At 40.7% G+C, this 21763-nt stretch overlaps 1 protein-coding gene across 3 annotated transcripts in view; it reads right to left on the bottom strand.

Moving 5' to 3' along the window:
* LOC143293650 (uncharacterized) overlaps window positions 1-21763 on the bottom strand; it is a 166951-nt gene that overhangs the window by 5058 nt on the left and 140130 nt on the right. For 2 of the 3 annotated variants that reach the window (XM_076604775.1, XM_076604774.1), the window contains 10 exons: window positions 18554-19211; window positions 16781-16946; window positions 15548-15714; window positions 12038-12073; window positions 7547-7782; window positions 6080-6198; window positions 4692-4822; window positions 3657-3732; window positions 2986-3069; window positions 1266-1413 (listed from right to left, as the gene is read on the bottom strand). In XM_076604775.1, the coding sequence (XP_076460890.1) occupies window positions 1266-1413; window positions 2986-3069; window positions 3657-3732; window positions 4692-4822; window positions 6080-6198; window positions 7547-7782; window positions 12038-12073; window positions 15548-15714; window positions 16781-16946; window positions 18554-19211 (1821 nt within the window). The remainder of the gene's footprint in view (window positions 1-1265; window positions 1414-2985; window positions 3070-3656; window positions 3733-4691; window positions 4823-6079; window positions 6199-7546; window positions 7783-12037; window positions 12074-15547; window positions 15715-16780; window positions 16947-18553; window positions 19212-21763) is intronic. The other variant, XM_076604776.1, reaches the window with a different exon arrangement.

Genomic DNA, 21763 nt, shown 5'->3' with positions numbered 1-21763 from the left:
ATATTGATTAGGATTTTTACTCCCCCCTCTCCAGACCTGGTGTGGTAGTCTGATCGCTAGTCATCAGATGAGACAATAAACTGAAATCCCATGTGCAGCATACACATATCAAAAGACCCCACGGCAATGAAAGGGTTGTCCCTGTCAAAATTCTGTAGAAAAATCCACTTTGACAGTAAAAAAACAACACCACTTGCGGACAGAAATCAAAGGAAAAAAAAAAAGGATTGTGCTGCGCTGTGATGACATGCTCTCCCTGGGGAGAGAAACCCGAATTTCACACAGAGAAATCTGTAATGACAAAAAACAACAATCAACAACACAAAACACAATGCCACACACCACATCATAACACAACACAATATACAACACATCACACAACATCACTGCACAACATACAACACAACACATCATAACATCACATCATAACGCAACATTTGACACATCATAACAGAACACAAGACATAATGCAACACATCATTAAACAACATGAAAAATAAGAACACAACTTACATCATAGCACAACACAGATAACAGTATACAATATGGAACACACTATTCAACAGAACTAAAACAATACACATCATATAACACTGCACAATATATGACACAAAACAGCAATACATCATAGCATAAAACAAACGGCATGACAACACAATATAACATTGTTTTGCACTGCATTGCATTGCATTGCATTGTATTATTTTTGTCACAACAGATTTATCTCAGCATAAAAATACAAAACACACCATAACACAAAACACACAACACATCATAATGTAAAACACACAACACATCACAACATGAAACACACAACATAACATGAAACACACCACACAACACCACATAACAAAAAACACAACACAAAACACACCATAACATAAAACACACAACACAACACATCATAACATAAAACACACAACACATCACAACATGAAACACAGAACAGAAAATGAAAAACACCACATAACATACAACACAACACAAAAGACACCATAACATAAAACACACAACATAAAACGCACGACACATGACATAAAACACGCAACACAGTTTTCAGTTTTCAGTAGCTCAAGGAGGCGTCACTGCGTTCGGACAAATCCATATACGCTACACCACATCTGCCAAGCAGATGCCTGACCAGCAGCATAACCCAACATGCTTAGTCAGGCCTTGAGAAAAATAAATAAATAACAACACACAACACATCATACCATAAAACACAACACACCGCCACACAACACAACGTGATGCAGCAGACCCACCTCCATACTCTGGACCCTCGTCTCGTGGTCCGGCACCATGGCACGGATACTCTCCAGGATGGCCATCTTCTCCTCCTCCCCAACCTCCTTGCTCTCCAGCGCCAGTGTCGGGACATGCAGCGGCTGCGTCTCTTGGACTGTGGCCAGTCTGAAACACGGGGGAGTGGGGGGGCGGGGGGGGATGGGGGGGGGCAGGAGCGTGGTTGTGTGTTGGGAGGGGGGGGGGGGCAGGAGCGTGGTTGTGTGTGGGGGGGAGAGGGGTGGGGGTTGGGGGAGGGGTTGGGGGGGGTTGGTTATTGGTGCTATGTAATAACAACTGGTATTTATATAGCCCTGGACCATTCACATGCATGCATTTATAACTCTAAACTTGATAAACTGAAAGACAAAGAAGAGGCAGGAGAAGGAGACTATCTTGGAAACAGATGGGTTTTAAGGCCAGACTTGTTGGTGCTATGTCAGTGTGTGTGTGTGTGTGTGTGTGTGTGTGTGTGTGTGTGTGTGTGTGTGTGTGTGTGTGTGTGTGTGTGTGTGTGTGTGTGTGTGTGTGTGTGTGTGTCTGTGTCTGTGTGGAAACAGATCTGGTGTAGCATATATAGGGATCGTTCTGCATGTTTTGACGCCTCCTTGAAACTGAAACAGTGTTTTTATTGGCACTATGCAGGTTCATTGGCACTGTTGTGTCTTAATTGGCACGTGTGTGTGTGTGTGTGTGTGTGTGTGTGTGTGTGTGTGTGTGTGTGTGTGCGCGTGCGTGCGAGTGTGTGTGTGTGTGTGTGTGTGTGTGTGTGTGTGGTGCGAGTGTGTGTTTGTTGTGCATGTGTGCGTGTGTGTTTGTGCGTGTGTGTTTGTGTGTGTGTGTTTATTAGCAATGCGAGTGTGTACAAAAGTTATCTGCAATTAAAGTTTGTTCTGAAGGCCCAGTACATTCTCACATTCATATCTGTCACACACAGTTGCAGAATCAAGCATGTTATCAGAGGCTCAGAAAGAAATAAAAGCGAATCTAGAGTATTGTCATTATCATGAGGAACATGACGATGATAATGATGATGATTAGAAGTAGTAGCAGAAGTAGTATCATTATCATCACAGATACTTCTAGCCCAGGCTGAAAACGAGTCAACACCCTGTCAGCAGAGCCTTGGTAGAAACCTAGGCATAACTGCAATCACATTCATGCACAAAAACGTGGATGAAGGACATGCTTCTGATGTTGATAAAGAACAACTGAACACAAATATCATCATACATAATACTCAACATTATCTGTAATAGCAGGAAAACCAAACGAAACCAAAACAAACAAACAAACAAAAACCAACCAACAACTACATGCCAGCAGTCAACTCACATGTTCTAGGCACCAAAAAAACCCCAAACAAACAAACAAAAAAACAGCATAGTGACAATGCCCAATTATTTAGTCCAGGAAATGACAACAACAAAAAATTCAAGGCTTTTTATAAGAAAAAAAATGTTGAATGGACAAACCAGCCTAAAAATTAGAAAGAAAAAAAATAACAGAAAGAAAATGAGGGGGGAAAAAAAAGAAGAAAGAAACAATAAGAGCAATGGAAAAGGAGTAATTTCTAGAACAGAATTTCCAGGTGGGGATAAGTGAAATAGCCCCTGGCATCCGAGCAGGGGGAAAAAGACACTTCAACAACAACAACAACAACCACAACAACCACCACCACCACTTACACACACAACATACCTTTTCAGTGTGTACAGAGTGCTGGTCAGTTTCTTGCATCTCTTCAAGGCAGCTTCTATCTGCACCGGTTCGTCTTTGAGAAATCTGAGAGTGGCAACATAATGTTTTTTAAACAAAGGTACACATCACAAGCAACAAAATACAATTACCACACACAAAATGTCCTCAGATATACAGTTTGTAGTTGTCCATGAACATTAAATAATAAGGATGTACTCGTACCTACAGCAAATAATACAAGTGTACACATACTTGATGCAAAAAGTAAGAATGTAATCAAGCCCTTCGGCAAATAATAATGTACTTGAATCCAAAGCAAATAAGAAGAATGAACTCCTATCTAAAGCAAAAATAAATGGATAAAAAATCCTACAAATATACTAAATAATAAGAGCAAAATCAAAACAAAACAAAAAATTACTCAAAACCTGAAGGAACCTGATATGTTAAATTAACAACAGTTTCAACTTTGTCCTGTGACTAAGAAAACTATATTTTGAGAAAATACAGTATGCTGCACACATATACATGTGCATATGTGCTCATGTATGCACATTAAGTTTTCATACTGCAACACTTCAAAAAACAACAACAAACAAACAAAAAAAAATCTGTTGTGTGCATGTATGTACAGGAATGTATGTTTGTTTACATTTCTAGATGCAACTCACTTTTCTTCTTTGACGACGATCTCCATCTCTCCAGCCATCACCTTCCTCAGACTCTCGTGAACTTTGGGAAACCGTGCTGATGGAAGAAACCATAACCATTCAGATCCATCATCCATGTGGTTCCCAAGTAATGATGTAAATAACCCTTCCACGACACACCCCTTCCCTTTCCATACTCTTAGTCAAGCACATGTGTTCGTAGCAAGTCAAAACACTATAATAACAGCAGGGTAACAGTGGAATAATTATATTTTTTAATTCTCCTCCCACCTCCTCCCCCGAACAAAACAAAGAATATTAAAAGCTTGTTTCACATATTAAATCCATAAAGATTTTTTAGTCTGATGCCAACATTCCAATCCCCTGAATTGCTCCCCTTGATAACAAGATTGCTCCCCTTGATACCACTTCTTTGTAGTCATTGTCCAACACTGCTTTCACAAATGGTGGACAAAGCAATACCAGAAATTCTTCTTCTTCTTCTTCTTCGAGGGCTCCACGTTCACTCATACATACACAAGTGGGCTTTTACGTGTATGACCATTTTTACCCAGCCATGTAGGCAGCCATACTCCACTTATGCATGCTGGGTATGTTCTTGTTTCCATAAAACACCAAACGCTGACATGGATTACAGGATTTTTAACATGTGTATTTGATCTTCTGTTTGCGTATACATACAAAGGGGGTTTAGGCACAAGCAGGTCTGTACATATGTTGACCTGGTAGATTGGAAAAATCTCCACCCTTTACCCACCAGGCGCCGTTACTGTGATTTGAACCTAGAACCCTCAAATTGAATGCCCAATGCTTTAACCACTCGGCTATTGCACCGGTCATTCCAGAAATAGAAATGAGCAGAACAACAAAAGGTGTACTTTCCTTATTTCAATTTTGTTTCTCTTTTTGGGTGGCATATCTTTATTCATTGTTGATTTTTATCACACTTGAATGGAAAAAAATGTGTAAAAAAAACACACAAAATTATGCAACAGTAGGCATGCAGGTGTATGTGTGACAACCCCAGTGACTGACCCTTGAGGTCGGCCAGGGACTTGGTGATGTTGGACAGCATGAGGGCAAGACCCTCCACGTCAGAGATGTTCACACGGCACTTCCGCGCCAGTACGTCCTGCTTCAGTTCTTCCACACTGCTTTCCAGGTCACTGTCACACACACATATACACACCCATCAAACACATGAACACACACACACGCACACACACACACACACACACACGCATCAAACACTCTCATGCACATGCACACACCACACCACACACACTTCCATGCGCACGCACACACACACACACACACGCGCGCGCACACACATGCACGCACGTACGCACGCACGCACGCACACAGACACACACACACAAGACATATTAGTCCTTCATACATGTGGTCCTGTCCGCACACTTACATGCAACTGCACCTTCCAAACCTCTACTGTCAGCTTTTTAAAAAAGATTTATCATTATGTTTTTTCATAGGATAATCTTCAGCTCTCAAGCAGGCACGCTTAGACCATATTGAACACAAATTTATGGTATAAACATTATACTAGTTTGATGGGAGGGGGTGGGGAGTTTAAAAAGTAATGGGATAGTATGAATTCTTTTGCATTTTAATTGCAACTCAAATACAAAAAAAAAAAGGCTCTCTATTTTTTTCACCACTTAAGTGTCTTTTAAGCATTTCTACTAAATTCTGCCCCCAAAATTTCCAATTCTATTCTTGTTTTTCTTTTCTTTTTTTAAGGCTTAAGAAAATCCACTCAAAACCACCCTCTGTTCTTTCCAGGTATGGTTTAAAAACAAAACAAAACAAACTAAACAGTTTTGCTCCAGACCCAATGGAGTACTGAACCTTTAGTGCGCATAATTTCATTTTCTGCAAGCATATGAAGGGGGTATTCAGGCATCCGTGGGTCTGCATATCTGTTGACATGAAAGATTGGAATCAAATCTCTACCCTTAACCCACAACATACTGTGTGTGACCAGGATTCAGACCCTGAACCCTCAAGCTGACAGTTCAATGCTGTAACACATTGGCTGTTGCGCTTGTCAGCTTCCATCTCAACAACTTCTATCTCAAAAACTTCCATCTCTACAATGGCTTACATACAATAAAACTGTTAATGCCCCGCACAGTTCCCAATGAGCGCCCAACAACTTCCATCTCAACAACTTCTGTCTCAAAAACTTCCATCTCTACAATGGCTTACAATAAAACTGTTAATGCCCCGCACAGTTCCCAATGAGCGCCCAACAACTTCCATCTCAACAACTTCTGTCTCAAAAACTTCCATCTCTACAATGGCTTACAACTGCTAATGCCAGTCTGAGAACCACTGTACAGTTCTCAGTGAATTAAGGGGCAGACCATCTCAGTGAATTAAGGGGCAGACCACACACATACCTCAGCTCTTTTTCAACCTTTGCTTTGTCCTGCCGGTACACCTCTGCAAGGGAGTTCACTTCGAAACGCTGCTGTCGAATCACCTGGTCGTCTGCCCCTGGCACAGCACTGATCACTTTCTGCACAGAGGACAAGAAACAACCATATGTATATATATATATATATATATATATATATATAAATATAATATATATACACACAGACACACACTTGACTGATTGAACAAGATTTCAACCAGCTTAAAAATAACAAGAAACAATCACATCTACTCTGATTGATTGAAACAGATTTCAACCAGCTTAAAAATAACAAAAGAAAACAACCATATTTACTCTCATTGAAAAAGATTTCAACCATTCTGAAAGAATCTTATCTTTGCTATAACCAAGCCAAGCCAAGCACTCAGTGCCATACCATGGCTGAAAAACTGTAAATACGGATCCGATAGAACATGAAAACAACCCATAAAAAAGGAAAAGAAAACTAGGCTCAAGTACAAATGCTTAAACCTAGGATGTTCACCCTGATGTTGACCATTCCATCAGTATTTTGTCAGAGGATCAAAAACAAAACAAAAAAACTGAACATTTTGGACATTTATATATATCACATTCTTAAAATAAAATAAAAATTAGAATATTTCAAATATCAAAAGCCAAGCATAAAATGTTCCACTACATCACTGCATACAAAGTTTTAGATTACAACCATTCCCCCACCCCAAAAAAAAAGAAAAGAAAATCAAACATTTTAAAAATCAAAAGCAAAGCATTAAATTTTCCACTACATCACTACACACAAGTTCAAGATCATGACCATCAAAAAAAAAAAAAAAAAAAAAAAAAAAAAAGTGTAAAGACTTTTTCTTTCCTAAATGCCACGTTGGATGGACAAATCCCCCCCCCCCCCCTCGCCACCCCTCCCCCACCCCACCCCAAGAAAACGAGCATCAGCAGCATAATTACGTGATCCAGCCAGAGAGGCAAACCAAATCTCCCCACACACCTTGATCTTCAACACGGAATCAATTAATAATTTCAAATGAAATAATAATTTTTCAATGCCAACACAGAAACACCCCTGTCACACACACACACACACACACACACACACACACACACACACACATTGTTGTAGGTTAATACTTGTTGATATGCATATACATATTCTCCTTCCCATGACAACTCATTCAATACACACCACAACCTCTTTAGACTTTTTCTTATAATATACTTTTCCTCTGATACATAACATGAACTTTTTTCTTCTTTTTTTTTTTTACACTAATATTCACATGCATTCCCTTTCCTTTATACACTACTTTACTCCTTTCCGTCTAAAAACACTTATAGTGAATAGACGTTAAACAGAAGAAAACACACACACAGATCCTGACAACCCTCTCCCCCCTCCCCCAGCACCCTCCTCCCCCCTTGACCCTACATCCCCTCCTGACCCCCCACACACCTTGATCTTGGACAGGGTGTCAGTGAAGGCGTCCCTCATGGCCTCCTGGTTCAGCTGCTCCATCCTCCGGAGCCCATGCAGCTCCACCCTCAGCTCTTGCATGCGGCAGCGGACGTCGTTGATCTTGTCGCGCATGTCCGCCGTCACCACCGGCTGTGGCTGGGAGGGCTGTGGGGGTTGTGGGGGCTGGGGGGGCGGGGGAGGCTGGGAGCAGGCCGCGGGGATGTCCGAAAGACCTGCACACACAGAGAGGGGATTGTTAACCCTTTCACCGCCAGTCAATTTAGAGTACAAAACTCCCTTGTGGTATAAACACAGAAAAGACAGTGGCTAAGAATAGCTGGGGATTCCCCCTCCGATGTATAGAAAATATGGCCTATCCTACCACCGAACATTAAGAGCAGTAGGTTCATGGACAACAGACCAATGAATGGTCACCTTTCAGGTACATGGGTCCTCTACCATGCCTGTGCATAAATGCGAGCTTGGCGGTGAAAGGGTTAAGTTAGTTAAATGATGCCGTTACATGGTTTTGGGACAAATCTGTATGATATGTATATATCTTTAAAAAAATTTTTTTTTTTAAATATCTTTTATACAAAATCATCAACTGTGTGCTAATACTATATGCTTTTGGGATGAATGTCTGTCTGTCTATATTTATGATTATATTTCTCTCTCTCTTTTTCTTTCTTTCTTCTTTTTTTTTTTCGATACAAAATACAAAATTATCACTGTATGCTAATGTAAAGACATCATTTCTAAAAAAAAAAACCCAGAAAAAACCCCGATATCACTGCACAGCATAGACATGACATCAGTCACCTCATGTCAGTTTCATTATAGGTTTTATGATTTTTTTTTTTTTTTTACCATTAAGGAAAGGGAGAGACAGAGAGAGCAACAGACCAACAAAATGAAAACATTATGACTGTATGACTCTTTTTTTTTTCACACCATGTACAAACCATCATAACCTGTTTTCACTCAAAGAGTGGTCCTCTAACCTGCCCCTCTATGCATTTTTCAGCAACTGAATCTTCAAATGTGGAGTGATGGCCTAGAGGTAACGCGTCCGCCTAGGAAGCGAAAGAAATCTGAGCGCACTGGTTTGAATCACGGCTCAGCCGCTGATATTTTCTCCCCCTCCACTAGACCTTGAGTGGTGGTCTGGACGTTAGTCATTTGGATGAGACAAAAAACGAGGTCCTGTGTGCAGCATGCACTTAGTGTACATAAAAGAACCCATGGCAACAAAAGGGATGTTCCTGGCAAAATTCTGTAGAAAAATCCACTTTGATAGGAAAACAAATAAAACTGCACGCAGGAAAAAATGCAAAAAAAAAGGGTGGCGCTGTAGTGTAGCGACACGCTCTCCCTGGGGACAGCAGCCCAAATTTCACACAGAGAAATCTGTTGTGATAAAAAGAAATACAAATACAAATACAAATATAAAGTCTAAATCCTTGTAAATCTACAGACATGCCACACCCCAATCCAGCAGCATGTATGCAAAAGTGAAACTACATTATTATTACTTTAAAATTACTATGGCTGAAAAATTCATGGACTGAAAAAAAATCATGACTAAAAGCAAAAAAAGTACTCTTTTACTGGTTCTAAATTTATCATTGCAGATCAACTTGCCCAGCAATTTTTTTTTTTTTAACTGAAAAGTGGAATTTGACAACTACTGCAGCTAGCTGTCAACAAACCATGAAAGGATATTTTGTGAGTTCTAAAAATTGTGTCACATCTTCATTTACATAGCCTTCCACACATACAAATGCACTTTCCTTTTCATTCTTAAAATGAAATTATAAGTTTTGTTTTACTCTCTGGCTGCTTCACAAATATAATAAACAAGCAAGTATGTCAGAAGCACATGGATACAAAACATGAATTTGTTACAGAGGAAACGACCGCAACATTCGAAAGAATCAACATGCACTGTTTACAAAAAATACTACCACTACTCTGGACAACAAATACACAGAGCGTTTTCAAACACAAAACAGCAAAATTGCAATAAGCAAATAAATATCCTATATGAAGGCAGTAAATCTTGTTTCAAAATGTTTTTAGCAAATCTACAAGCTAAATCAAAACTAGCTTCCTGACTTTCAGAATAATGAACCCTAAAATGAAGGCTGGGTGGTACACATGCAAAAAGCATACAATGTTTGCTGAGCAACACAAAAAAGCAGTAAAGCTATGAATTTCAAGTCAGAAAGACAACTTTCAGATAAGATATAATATGTATTAAATCTATCTATGTGTGTGTTTTCACACACAAACACAGATACACATACATACACACACACACACACACACACTTACACATGAATGCACACACACATACACATGAATGCATACACACACAAATGCACACACACAAACACACACATACAGACACATACATGCACACACAAATGTCCACACCAACATGGACACACACACACAACCCCAAATTTCTCTCTCTCACACACACACACACACACACACACACACACACACACACACACATTTCAACTGCAATCACAACCACTCCATTTTAAACCAGACAATAATCTGTGATCAACTGCAGTGTGCCCATCTGCCCACACAGCACAGTGTGCCTGCTGAAATCAACAGAGCTGGGTACTTGCATGAGTGGTTTTAGCAGCACTAACTTTGCTCAGCGTTAATAATTTTACACAAGTCTACAGAATCAGCAGACTTAGCAATGAGCAAAGTCAGCACTGCTAAAAATCGCTCGAGCAACCCAGTCCTGGTTCTCTTCCGCTAAGCAGACATGAAGCCAAGCTGTATGCTGATGAGAAACAGAATGTTCACCCTGTGGATGTCACCACAACAAGAAGAAGACATAATCTTATTTTCTTTTTTCTTTTTTTTTTTTTTTTCACAGACTGAAATGATTATAGCAACTCCCAGTTGAAATGTCATGAAGAGTAGTACGTATACATGTGTGGGGAGGGGGCACAAGATGAAATATATCAACAACAACAAAACCAGAAAGTAAAGAATCACACAGGTGAACTTGTTTCAGTTGATCAACTTCAAGCCTGGTGACAAAACTGAAAAGCCCTTAGAACTTCCAAAACATGAAAAAAAAAAAAAAAAAAGAAAAAAAAAAAAAAAAAAAAAAAAAGAAGACAGTTGGGGAATGTTTTTATTTCAATCGAAATGTTTTATTTCTTTAAAACTTTTTAGTTCAAAGTTTGTCGTTGTGTACCTGTGTGAGTCGCACTCAAGCGTGGGCTGAGAGACTGTAATGTGTGAGTGACAAGCCTTTGATGCACAAATGGTTTCCGAAATAATGGATTGAGAAAGTTATGCTGTATGGTGTCACAGGGTGTTGGTGTGGTGTGGTGTGGTGTGGTGTGGTGTGGTGTGGTGTGGTGTGGTGTGGTGTGGAATCTTGTGCTGTGGTGTGGTGTGGTGTGGTGTGGTATCTTGTGGTGTGGTGTGGTGTGGTGTGGTGTGGAATCTTGTGCTGTGGTGTGGTGTGGTGTGGTGTGGTGTGGTGTGGTGTGGTGTGGTGTGGAATCTTGTGCTGTGGTGTGGTGTGGTGTGGTGTGTTATCTTGTGCTGTGGTGTGGTGTGGTGTGGTGTGGTGTGGAATCTTGTGCTGTGGTGTGGTGTGGTGTGGTGTGTTATCTTGTGCTGTGGTGTGGTGTGGTGTGGTGTGTTATCTTGTGCTGTGGTGTGGTGTGGTGTGGTGTGGTGTGGTATCTTGTGGTGTGGTGTGGTGTGGTGTGGTGTGTTATCTTGTGCTGTGGTGTGGTGTGGTGTGGTGTGGTGTGGTGTGGAATCTTGTGCTGTGGTGTGGTGTGGTGTGGTATCTTGTGCTGTGGCATGGTGTGGAATCTTGTGCTGTGGTGTGGTGTGGAATCTTGTGCTGTGGTGTGGTGTGGAATCTTGTGCTGTGGTGTGGTGTGGTGTGGTGTGGAATCTTGTGCTGTGGTGTGGTGTGGAATCTTGTGCTGTGGTGTGGTGTGGTGTGGTGTGGTGTGGTGTGGTGTGGTGTGGTGTGGAATCTTGTGCTGTGGTGTGGTGTGGTGTGGTGTGGTGTGGTGTGGTGTGGTGTGGTGTGGAATCTTGTGCTGTGGTGTGGTGTGGTGTGGTGTGGTGTGGTGTGGAATCTTGTGCTGTGGTGTGGCGTGGTGTGGAATCTTGTGCTGTGGTGTGCTGTGCTGTTGTGCTGTGCTGTGCTGTGCTGTGCTGCCATGTTGCTGTGGTGTGCTGTGCTGTGCTGTGCTGTGCTGTGCTGTGCTGCCATGTGCTGCTGTGTGCTGTGCTGCAGGGTGTGTTGTGTGCATTCATAGACCTATAATCATTGCGTACTGTACATAAAGCTCCAAGCAGAAACACCCACAAGAGCAAATGACAGCACAACACCAGTGGAGAGGAGTGGGGTATGGGATTCAACAACAATCAATGTACAAAGCTAGCTATTCAAAAAAAAAAAAAGATCTATTTGATTAGTACCAGGCGTTGTCGAAAAGCTGGAGTCACCGTTTTGCTCTGCAAAGAAGAATTAGCTATGAGTAAAAAAAAAAAAAAAAAAAAAAGTTAAGCAATTCATAAACACTAATGTTTCTCAGCACTTCAATGACTAAATCCTTTCTACCAGTCTAATCCAAATAAAAACTGTATACCAAGACTGAGTTGTTCTAGGGATCTTTGCAGTGCTGAGTTTGGTGTTAAGAATTTTCCCAAGTTTACGCTAATTCCACAGACTTAGGAAATTTTCAATGATAAGCAAATTTAGCACTGCTAAGTTCACTTGTGCAAGACAGCTCTGGGCTGTAAGTTTTTATACATTCCCACTTCAACAATGTCAAAAGCAACTTGTATTTCATGTACAAGACAATTCCAGTTTACATGATCTCATGTGATTCAAAAGGCATGCTTGTCTTGTTCATGAAAACGAGCTTCTTTTTCTCTGCCTCATTCTGTAGTCCAGTTCGTACAATAGAACTGCAGAGTGCTCAGTTACAAATTCTAAGACAAAGGATCAAGAAATGAATAATGGTTGTTTTAATCAGCAAGAAAACTGAGGTTATGCTTTGATTTCTCATCTAAAATACAAAATCAAACAAATGACTGTTCACATCACAAGAATCCACGAGTTGGTGATTACATCAATTTTACATTTAAAGAGTTTGAAGATAATGTACATTCAAGAAATTGCAGACAATGTAAATTTACTCTTAAAATGTTTGTAGACATTGTAAATTTCACATGTAAAGAGTTTGTAGACAATGTTAATTTACACTAAAAGAGTTTGTAGATAAAGTTAAGAGTAAAATGCAAATGGCAAGTAACCTGAAAAGTCTGAAACATGCATTTGAAAAATCAGAAAAAGGAGCATGCATTAAAGTCATGCACATTAGGGACACAGACATCACGTCATGTACACACGCACACACAGACACACGTTCACACATACACCACACATGTGCACGTGTATGCATGAATGCATGCACAAACACACAACACACTCACACATGTGCACACACATACACCTGAACACATGTGCAGGAACAAAACTACACACACATACGTGTGCACACAAACAGATGCCTGAAACACCATCGTCAGCTTTAAAAAGTCATAGTATTTTTTGTGTGTGTGCTGAACTGGTGCAGCAGGTTAAGGAGAAGAAATCTTTAAAAGAAAAGATTATTTAGCATTTGAATTCATATGCCATAAAGCACTATTCCAATATACCCTATTGAGAATATATCATATCCCATAATTATAGATTCATCTTTGTATGCATGATAAATACCTGTTCTATAATGTACATCTTATCACCACTGATCCAAGAATGTAACTGAATAAAACATTAATCATTATCCATAAATTCATTCTGTCTCTAGAGCTATCATACGTAATCTCTATTGTATGTAGTATAAATATCTATTCTGTGATGTAAAACTTAATCAGCGCTATCCAAAGAAAAATCATGCATAAATGTTTAAATCATAAATACCTATTCTATCCCTAGAATGTACAATCATACATAGTCTTCATTTTATGACAACCTATTCCATAACATACACCATATCAACAGTAACATAAGAACAATCATACATACTCTTTATATCATAAATACCTGTTCTATCCCAAGAAAAAAAAATCTATGTAAATATTTTTTTGGTCATAAACATACACTTCATGATGAACATCATGTGACCATTAGCCCATCTTTTATATCATAAATACCTTTTCTATGATCTACGCCTTTTCACCTGAACTATGATGCACAACTTTTCACTTAAATACCTGTTCTATGATGTACAACTTTTAATCAAAATGCCTATTCAATCATGTACACATTTTTCACCTAAATACCTGTTCTATGATGTACATCTTTTCACCAAAAAGAATGAGTTTGTATATTATACTCCATGTTTGGTGATACATATACTTACCATGTCAAACTGATGCAAACTAGGCCTATCAGTTTGCTCTGCTTGGCCAAATTTTGCGCGGCTAACAGTGAAAAGACGATCCGTCTTGCCCAGTCCGCTCTTAGCCAATCAAACACCTCTAAAAGCTACACGCGCTGTAACATACCTTTTCTATCATGTACACATTTTCACCTTAATACCTATTCTATGATATACACCTTTTTCACCTAAACATCTGTTCCATGATGTACACCTTTTCACCAAAATACCTATTCTATGATGTACATCCTTTCACCAAAATACCTGTTTTATGATGTATATCTTTTCACCAAAATACCTATTCTATGATGTACATCTTTTCACCAAAATACCTGTTCTATGATGTACACCTTTTCATCAAAACACCTATTCTATGACGCATACCTTTTCACCTAAATACCTGTTCTGTGATGTACACCTTTTCACCACTTTCGCCTGAACATTTTTTTTTTTTTTTAAGTTATCAAAACTACCAGTTCTATCCCAAGAACAATTCTACACAAACCTTTGCAAATTATGATTACCTGTTCAATGACATACATTTCATCACCACTGTCCCATAACAATTATAAATACAAACATCTTTATGTCACAGCCACCTGTTCTACCTTTGTATATCATAAATACTTATCCTATGATGTACACCTTATCACCACTATCCATAGAACAATCATACATAAATCGTTAATAGTGATAATAATATCAATATTACTACTGCTACTACTGATAATAATAACAAATATGATAATCATAATAATATTAAGTAATGTATTTGATAATAAATCTATCTGTAAAACACTGTATATCTTGTGCAGAAATAAAATCAAAGCACTTTCACACCAGACATTCACAAACATGCATAACTCTGAATCAAAGAGATGAAAAACAAAGAAAAATTAAAATAAAATAAACACACCCAAATAAAAAGTTAAAGAAACAATACTAAAGACAGAAAAAAGGGTGTAAAGAGGGATCTATTTTGTAAAACAAGTACTGGTTTCCAAAGACTTCAAAAAGCCTGGGCGCAGACTTGACAAAGTGAATACCTGTCACGTGATGTACACCTTATCACTGCTCTCCCAAGAACAATTATACAAAAGTCTTTCATATTTTTTCTATTAATGAAACATTTGTGGACAGGATCCAGGCACCACTTAACCAAAATACATGTCTTAACACAGAAACAATATAAAATACAAGGGAAAAAATTCTCTTTCTATTTTTAATCACCAAAATGCCATCAATTATGGAAATCCATATAACGCAAAAAATATTCCCACCCATGATGTTCATTAATTTCACAACTACCTATTCAATGCCATACACTTTATCACCGCATGTACACATTTCATAACTACCTATCCTACCCCATACGCCTTATCACCGCAATATCCCCAAACAAAAACTCATTTCATAACTACTTATCCTACTCCATACGCCTTATCACGGCAATATCCTCAAACAAAAACTCATTTCATAATTACCTAGCCTACACCATACATCTTATCACCGCAGTCTCCCCAAACACTGAAGAACTCACTGCTGCCGGAGGAGGCAGGGTAGGTGTCCGTGCCCTCTGACTGTCCGCTGCTGGTGCTTCTGGTGCTGTTGCGGCGTGCGGGTGGCGCCTCTGCCGGTGACGTCTGCACCTGGTGGACCCAGGCGGCAAGGGAGGCAATCTGGGCCTCCATCCTCTCCATTCGGCCCCTAGGGGGACACAACACAGAACAATGTCATCCAATCAGTTTCCGTTTCCAGACTGCGTCCAAGCATGCTGACTGATCTGTACAAACTGCATCACATTTTCTTTAATCATTCATTTCTCTCTCTCTCTCTCTCTTTTTTTTTTTTTTTTTTTTTTAATTAAGGAGCTGATGCCTAACCTGCACATAAACCGTCCCAAACTATATGCAAATGAATCTGTTTGTTGAAGCACTAAGAGCTCCTCAGTCTCTGAGCGAGGATGGGCGCTTTGAAAGTATCCACATTGTCATCATCATCATTAAACTTTTAACCTGCTGGTCACACAGAAAATAATACAAATGTTGCCCAATAATGATTAAAATAATAATAATAATAAAAAATTACAAGAGTGGCAAGGTACTTAAGATTAACATACATATGATGACCCACTTAACTGACCACAGCCATGATGGAACAGACAAAAAACAAGACCTTTTTCTCTTTTGTACCAACCAATCCAAATTTCTCCAATTATCACAGTGTGCCATGTTGTGACCTTCACCTTTAACACCTCAACTTGAATTTCAAGATCACGATCATGCTGCTATCATGGCCTGAGTCACTATAAGTCAGGTGTAATGAAAATTGGATGTTTGAAATGAGCTCCACTGAGCTTTCATTGTTTTGCTGAATAATGACCTTGATCTTTGACCTCTCATCCCCTGCTTTCCACATCATCCTTAACGCAGATGACATAAAAAAAAAGGTCTTATGCACGCCTACCACTGAGCAGGCAAAGTTTAGTTTCTTCAATTTGCCATGCATGTGTGTGTGTGCGTGTGCGTGTGCATGTGCTTAAGGGTGTGTGTGTGTGTGTGTGTGTGTGTGTGTGCTCACGTGCATACATCCATCCATGTGCAAGTGCACACATGTTTTATCACTTACACAAACCACCAAATCATACTGTTCCCAATACTGTCCCACCACAAAAAACAAACAACCCCCCCCCCCCCCCCTAAAAACCCTCCAAACCCCCCCCCCAAAAAAAACCCAGAAGAAAACTAACAACCCAAACACTGCATTTGCATACACATCCTGTGCTGACGAGGCACTCTGAGGTCGTGGGGGCAGCACGTCTCTCTCCGGGGTCACACGGTATGGTTGCGAGCGCTGTGGGAAGCTGTCATACACTGGGTTGGACATGGCTCCGAAAGGCACGGGCTGCCTCTGTGGAGGCCCACCGCGGTTATTTCCCCCTGAAAAACAGCAAACAACTCCGTTATTTCCCACCACTGAAAAACAACAATAACTCGGTTGTTTCCCCCTGAAAAACAACCATAACTCTTTGACCCAGATACAGGCAGATTTGAGAAAGATTATCACATCTCTCTCTCTCTCTCTCTTGGCAGTGTGCTTTGTTTTCAGCGACAATAGCCACAGACTTGACACAACATGCGGGATTTTGTATAACAGCAGTTCTTTCAAGTCTACTCCTTCGAATGAATGTTTTCCTCAGCTCCACTGGATACAGATGCTAGCCACCACACTTCGATTTGTGAAAAGGAAACCCATATTCTTGTTTTCAAACTTGTGTCTGTACATCTATGGGGTGCTCATGAGGGTCCAGTTGGTACTCTTGTTTGTTTGTTTTTTGGGAGTGTTTCTTTTCTGTTTCTTTGTCCTCATCCCTATGACATGGGCATATGGCCTAGTGCATTAAATCATGAGTTCTGAGTTCTCTCTCTCTCTCTCTTTCTCTAGCTATCTATCTATCTCAAACATTCAATTACCTTCTTTCTCTCAAACGCACAAACAGAATTTTGTTAAGACAATGTTGACATGTTCAAGATTTACACCCAAATCATTCACACTGTTCTCTCTCTTTCTGATATCAGTTACAAATGTAACTAACATAAACTACAGGATTTTTTTCAAAATGCAAGCAAAACAGAATCATGGGTAACAAAAAATCAAAAATCAAAACTCCTTCACACACAAAAAAAACCAATACTGCAGGTGTCTGTATCTCTCAGGCCTGGTGGATGCCAGGATACATCGCAACAAAAAAAAAAGAAGCCAAGAGTACTGTTAAACTACAGGATTTTTTTCAAAATGCAAGCAAAACAGAATCATGGGTAACAAAAAATCAAAAATCAAAACTCCTTCACACACAAAAAAAGAAAGAAAAGACAAAAAAAAAAAAAAAAAAAATCAATGTGTACCACATCACTGATAGATGAGAGGAAACAGGTTCTTGCCTCAGCAAAGGTGTTTTGTTCGGGAGGTGGGGATGGGGGGGCCTTTTTTTTTTTGTTTTGATTGTTTGGTTTGGTTTTTCTGCCTATGGCCGGCTCCTCCTCACAGCTGAGAGTGCTATAGCTCAAATGGGATGACACCCCTCAGCTGAGGATCCTCAGTTTCACAGTCTCATCTTTGGCAGTGTCCAGATGCTCAAATTTCCTGACCAATACTGCAGGTGTCTGTATCTCTCAGGCCTGGTGGATGCCAGGATACATCGCAACAAAAAAAAGAAGCCAAGAGTACTGTTAAACCTGTTCAAGAAGTAGTCCAAAAAACCTTGAGAGACCCCCATATTGATTACTACAGCATGATCAGCATCATCGGTATCATAAAAAAATATGAAACAAAATGCTCCAAAAATATATGGGATAAGATCAGAAAATGAAAATAAGATATAACAAAATGAAATAAAATAAAATAAGAATAGAATAAAACTAAATGAAATAAAATAATATAAAATAAAATAAAACAAAAAATCCAAACTGACTGCAACCACCCACAATAAAATAAAATAAAATAAATCCAAACTGACCGTGACCTACCCACAAACCCAAAAACTCACTCATGTCAAGGGGATGATGCTGGTGAGGTCCCGTGGCACGCAGTGGACCCTGGGCGGCAGGGGTGCGCATGCTGTGCGTCACGAAAGCCTGCGGGTGGGGCTGGGGGTGCTGAGGCTGGGGGCGGTGGAGGTGGTAGCCGGGCCCGGATGCAAACACGCTCTCGTACACCACCGATGAGGGGGGTGGGGGCGAAAGAACCCTCCCCTGGGGAGGAGGAGGGTGGGCCTGGGCGTGGTGTCCATGAGGGGGACCACCACCTCCTCCTCCTCCCATCTCATAGTGGTGCCCACCATTCGCTGCCGAAACAGCCGCAGCTTGTCGAAACCCGTTAGCCAGCAGCCGAGGGTTCTCCGGGATAGGGTTCAGGTGAGCCGCAGCCGCAGCCGAAGCCGGCGCCAGAGCCAACCCACGCTCCGGGGTGGGGAGGCGGTCAGGCGAGTGGGAGTAGCGGGCCCTGGGGGCGGGGGGGCCGGTGGAAAGGGAGCGGGGGCGCTCCACGGGGTCGGGGGTCAGAGAGCGCGAGCGGGTGGGGGGTCGGTGGCGGAGCTGGGCCTGGAGGAAGTCCTGCTCCATCTCCCACTGCTGCAGGCGCTCCGTCTGGAGCAGCTCCTGGTAGTTCTGGGTGCAGGATACAGGCAGGCTCTGGGTTTTCGTCACCTGTGTGGGGTGGAGTTGGAGGACACACACACAAACGCACACGGGAGCGCATGCACACACAGGCACGCATGCGCGCGCACACACACACACACACGCACGGAAAATATAGTTCCACTGCTTGTATATCTTTGATTCAACTTCAAGTGGTCTATGTTTTTAATTGTCAGTTTGTGAACATTTTTTTCCCTCTGTCTATGACGCTGATTGTTAGCACTCTGGGACCCCGTGCTTGTTTCACATTCCTCCCACACAACTCAACATTCCCACCCTGTAATTTCACACACCTCTCAGACAACTCTATATCACCATCCTGTAATTTCACACAACTCCATATCACCATCCTGTAATTTCACACAACTCTATATAACCATCCTGTAATTTCACACAACTCTATATAACCATCCTGTAATTCCACACAACTCAGCATAACCACCCTGTAATTTCACGCACCTCTCAGACAACTCAATAATTATAATCACCCTGTAATTTCACACAACTCTATATAGCCATCCTGTAATTTCACACAACTCTATATAGCCATCCTGTAATTTCACACAACTCTATATGAATACAATCACCCTGTAATTTCAAACAACTCTATATAACCACCCTGTAATTTCACACAACTCTATATAATCACCCTGTAATTTCACACAACTCTGTATAACCACCCTGTAATTTCACACAACTCTGTATAACCACCCTGTAATTTCACACAACTCTATACAATCACTCTGTAATTTCACACAACTCTATATAATCACTCTGTAATTTCACACAACTCTGTATTTCACACAACTCCATATAACCACCCTGTAATTTCACACAATTCTATATATCTCTATATAATCACCCTGTAATTTCACACACACCTCTCACACAACACAAACAAACCTTGTAGTAGTAGTTTCACACTCCTCTCACAAAACGCACACAGACAATTCAGCATCACATAATTATATACGACCACAATCGACAAAAAGCCAGCAAACAAGGGGACCGACCCCCCCCCCCCCCCAACAGACACAGGAACAAAAAGCCCGAAGATGAAGACCACCCTCTCAACGTCCCATCTCGTGATTAGCTGTCTCGGCACCATTCTCCTCTTCAAGCACCCCAGGTGGGTACGTGTAAGTGTGAGCGTGTGAGTGCATGTGTGTGTGTGTGTGAGATTCCATTAACAAATTGGTAACGACGACAGCAGAGCGGAACAGTGGTACCCGCTTACACATCTCTTCCATGCGGGTTCCACCAAGGTTGATCTGCTTTGAATATGCATGAGTCCTGCAGCTGATACGACAAATTTGGTGATTAAGATTTACAGGGTAAGTGTCATTGAACTGTAATAAAAGTGTATTAACTGGATTAGATCAGGTTCCCCCACCAATGATCGCTACGCATGCATTTGCGCGCGCACACACACAGAGACGCGCATGCGCGCACACACACACACACATTATTGCACCTATTTCATGGGCATTTTTTTGTGCATGCATGAAATTACATTACCATTAGTTGACTTTGTGACCCATTTTCAGTGGATTTTTTACTTATATTTTGTACGTTATTTCACTCAGTTATGATGAAGATTCAGTCATTACACTAACGTGCCACCATCTTGCTTTTTTTCGGTTTTTCATCCCACAAACCATGGAAATATAGCCAACTGGTGCAATAATTTTGGATGCTGAAATAGGACATTACAGTACACATGTGAACACAAGCACCATTTTCTCATCTGACTATCAAGTCCATTCTCCTCACACAGTGACACAAACAAAACAGCGTTATGGGTATGTTTCCACAAGTTAACCGTAGTCTGTACTCTCTCCAAAACTGTTCAAAAACCAGGCAGTGTTATGAGTATGTTTCCACAGTCAACCGTAGTCTGTACTTTCTCCAGAACTGTTCAAAAACCAGGCAGTGTTATGAGTATGTTTCCAAAGTCAACAGTAGTCTGTACTCTCTCCAAAACTGTTCAAAAACCAGGCAGTGTTATGAGTATGTTTCCAAAGTCAACAGTAGCCTGTACTCTCTCCAAAACTGTTCAAAAACCAGGCAGTGTTATGAGTATGTTTCCACAAGTCAACCAAAGTCTGTACTCTCTCCAAAACTGTTCAAAAACCAGGCAGTGTTATGAGTATGTTTCCACAGAGTCAACCATAGTCTGTACTCTCTCTAACCAGGCAGTGTTATGAGTATGTTTCCACAGAGTCAACCAAAGTCTGTACTCTCTCTAACCAGGCAGTGTTATGAGTATGTTTCCACAGAGTCAACCAAAGTCTGTACTCTCTCCAAAACTGTACAAAAACCAGGCAGTGTTATGAGTATGTTTCCACAAGTCAACAGTAGCCTGTACTCTCTCCAAAACTGTTCAAAAACCAGGCAGTGTTATGAGTATGTTTCCACAAGTCAACAGTAGCCTGTACTCTCTCCAAAACTGTTCAAAAACCAGGCAGTGTTAAGAGTATGTTTCCACAAGTCAACAGTAGCCTGTACTCTCTCCAAAACTGTTCAAAAACCAGGCGGTGTTCTGAGTATGTTTCCACAAG

This window comes from Babylonia areolata, chromosome 19 (genome assembly GCF_041734735.1).
Source record: "Babylonia areolata isolate BAREFJ2019XMU chromosome 19, ASM4173473v1, whole genome shotgun sequence".
NCBI lineage: Eukaryota > Metazoa > Mollusca > Gastropoda > Neogastropoda > Buccinidae > Babylonia > Babylonia areolata.
Note: the sequence above shows the minus strand (reverse complement) of the source record. Positions and strands in the feature narration are given on the sequence as shown.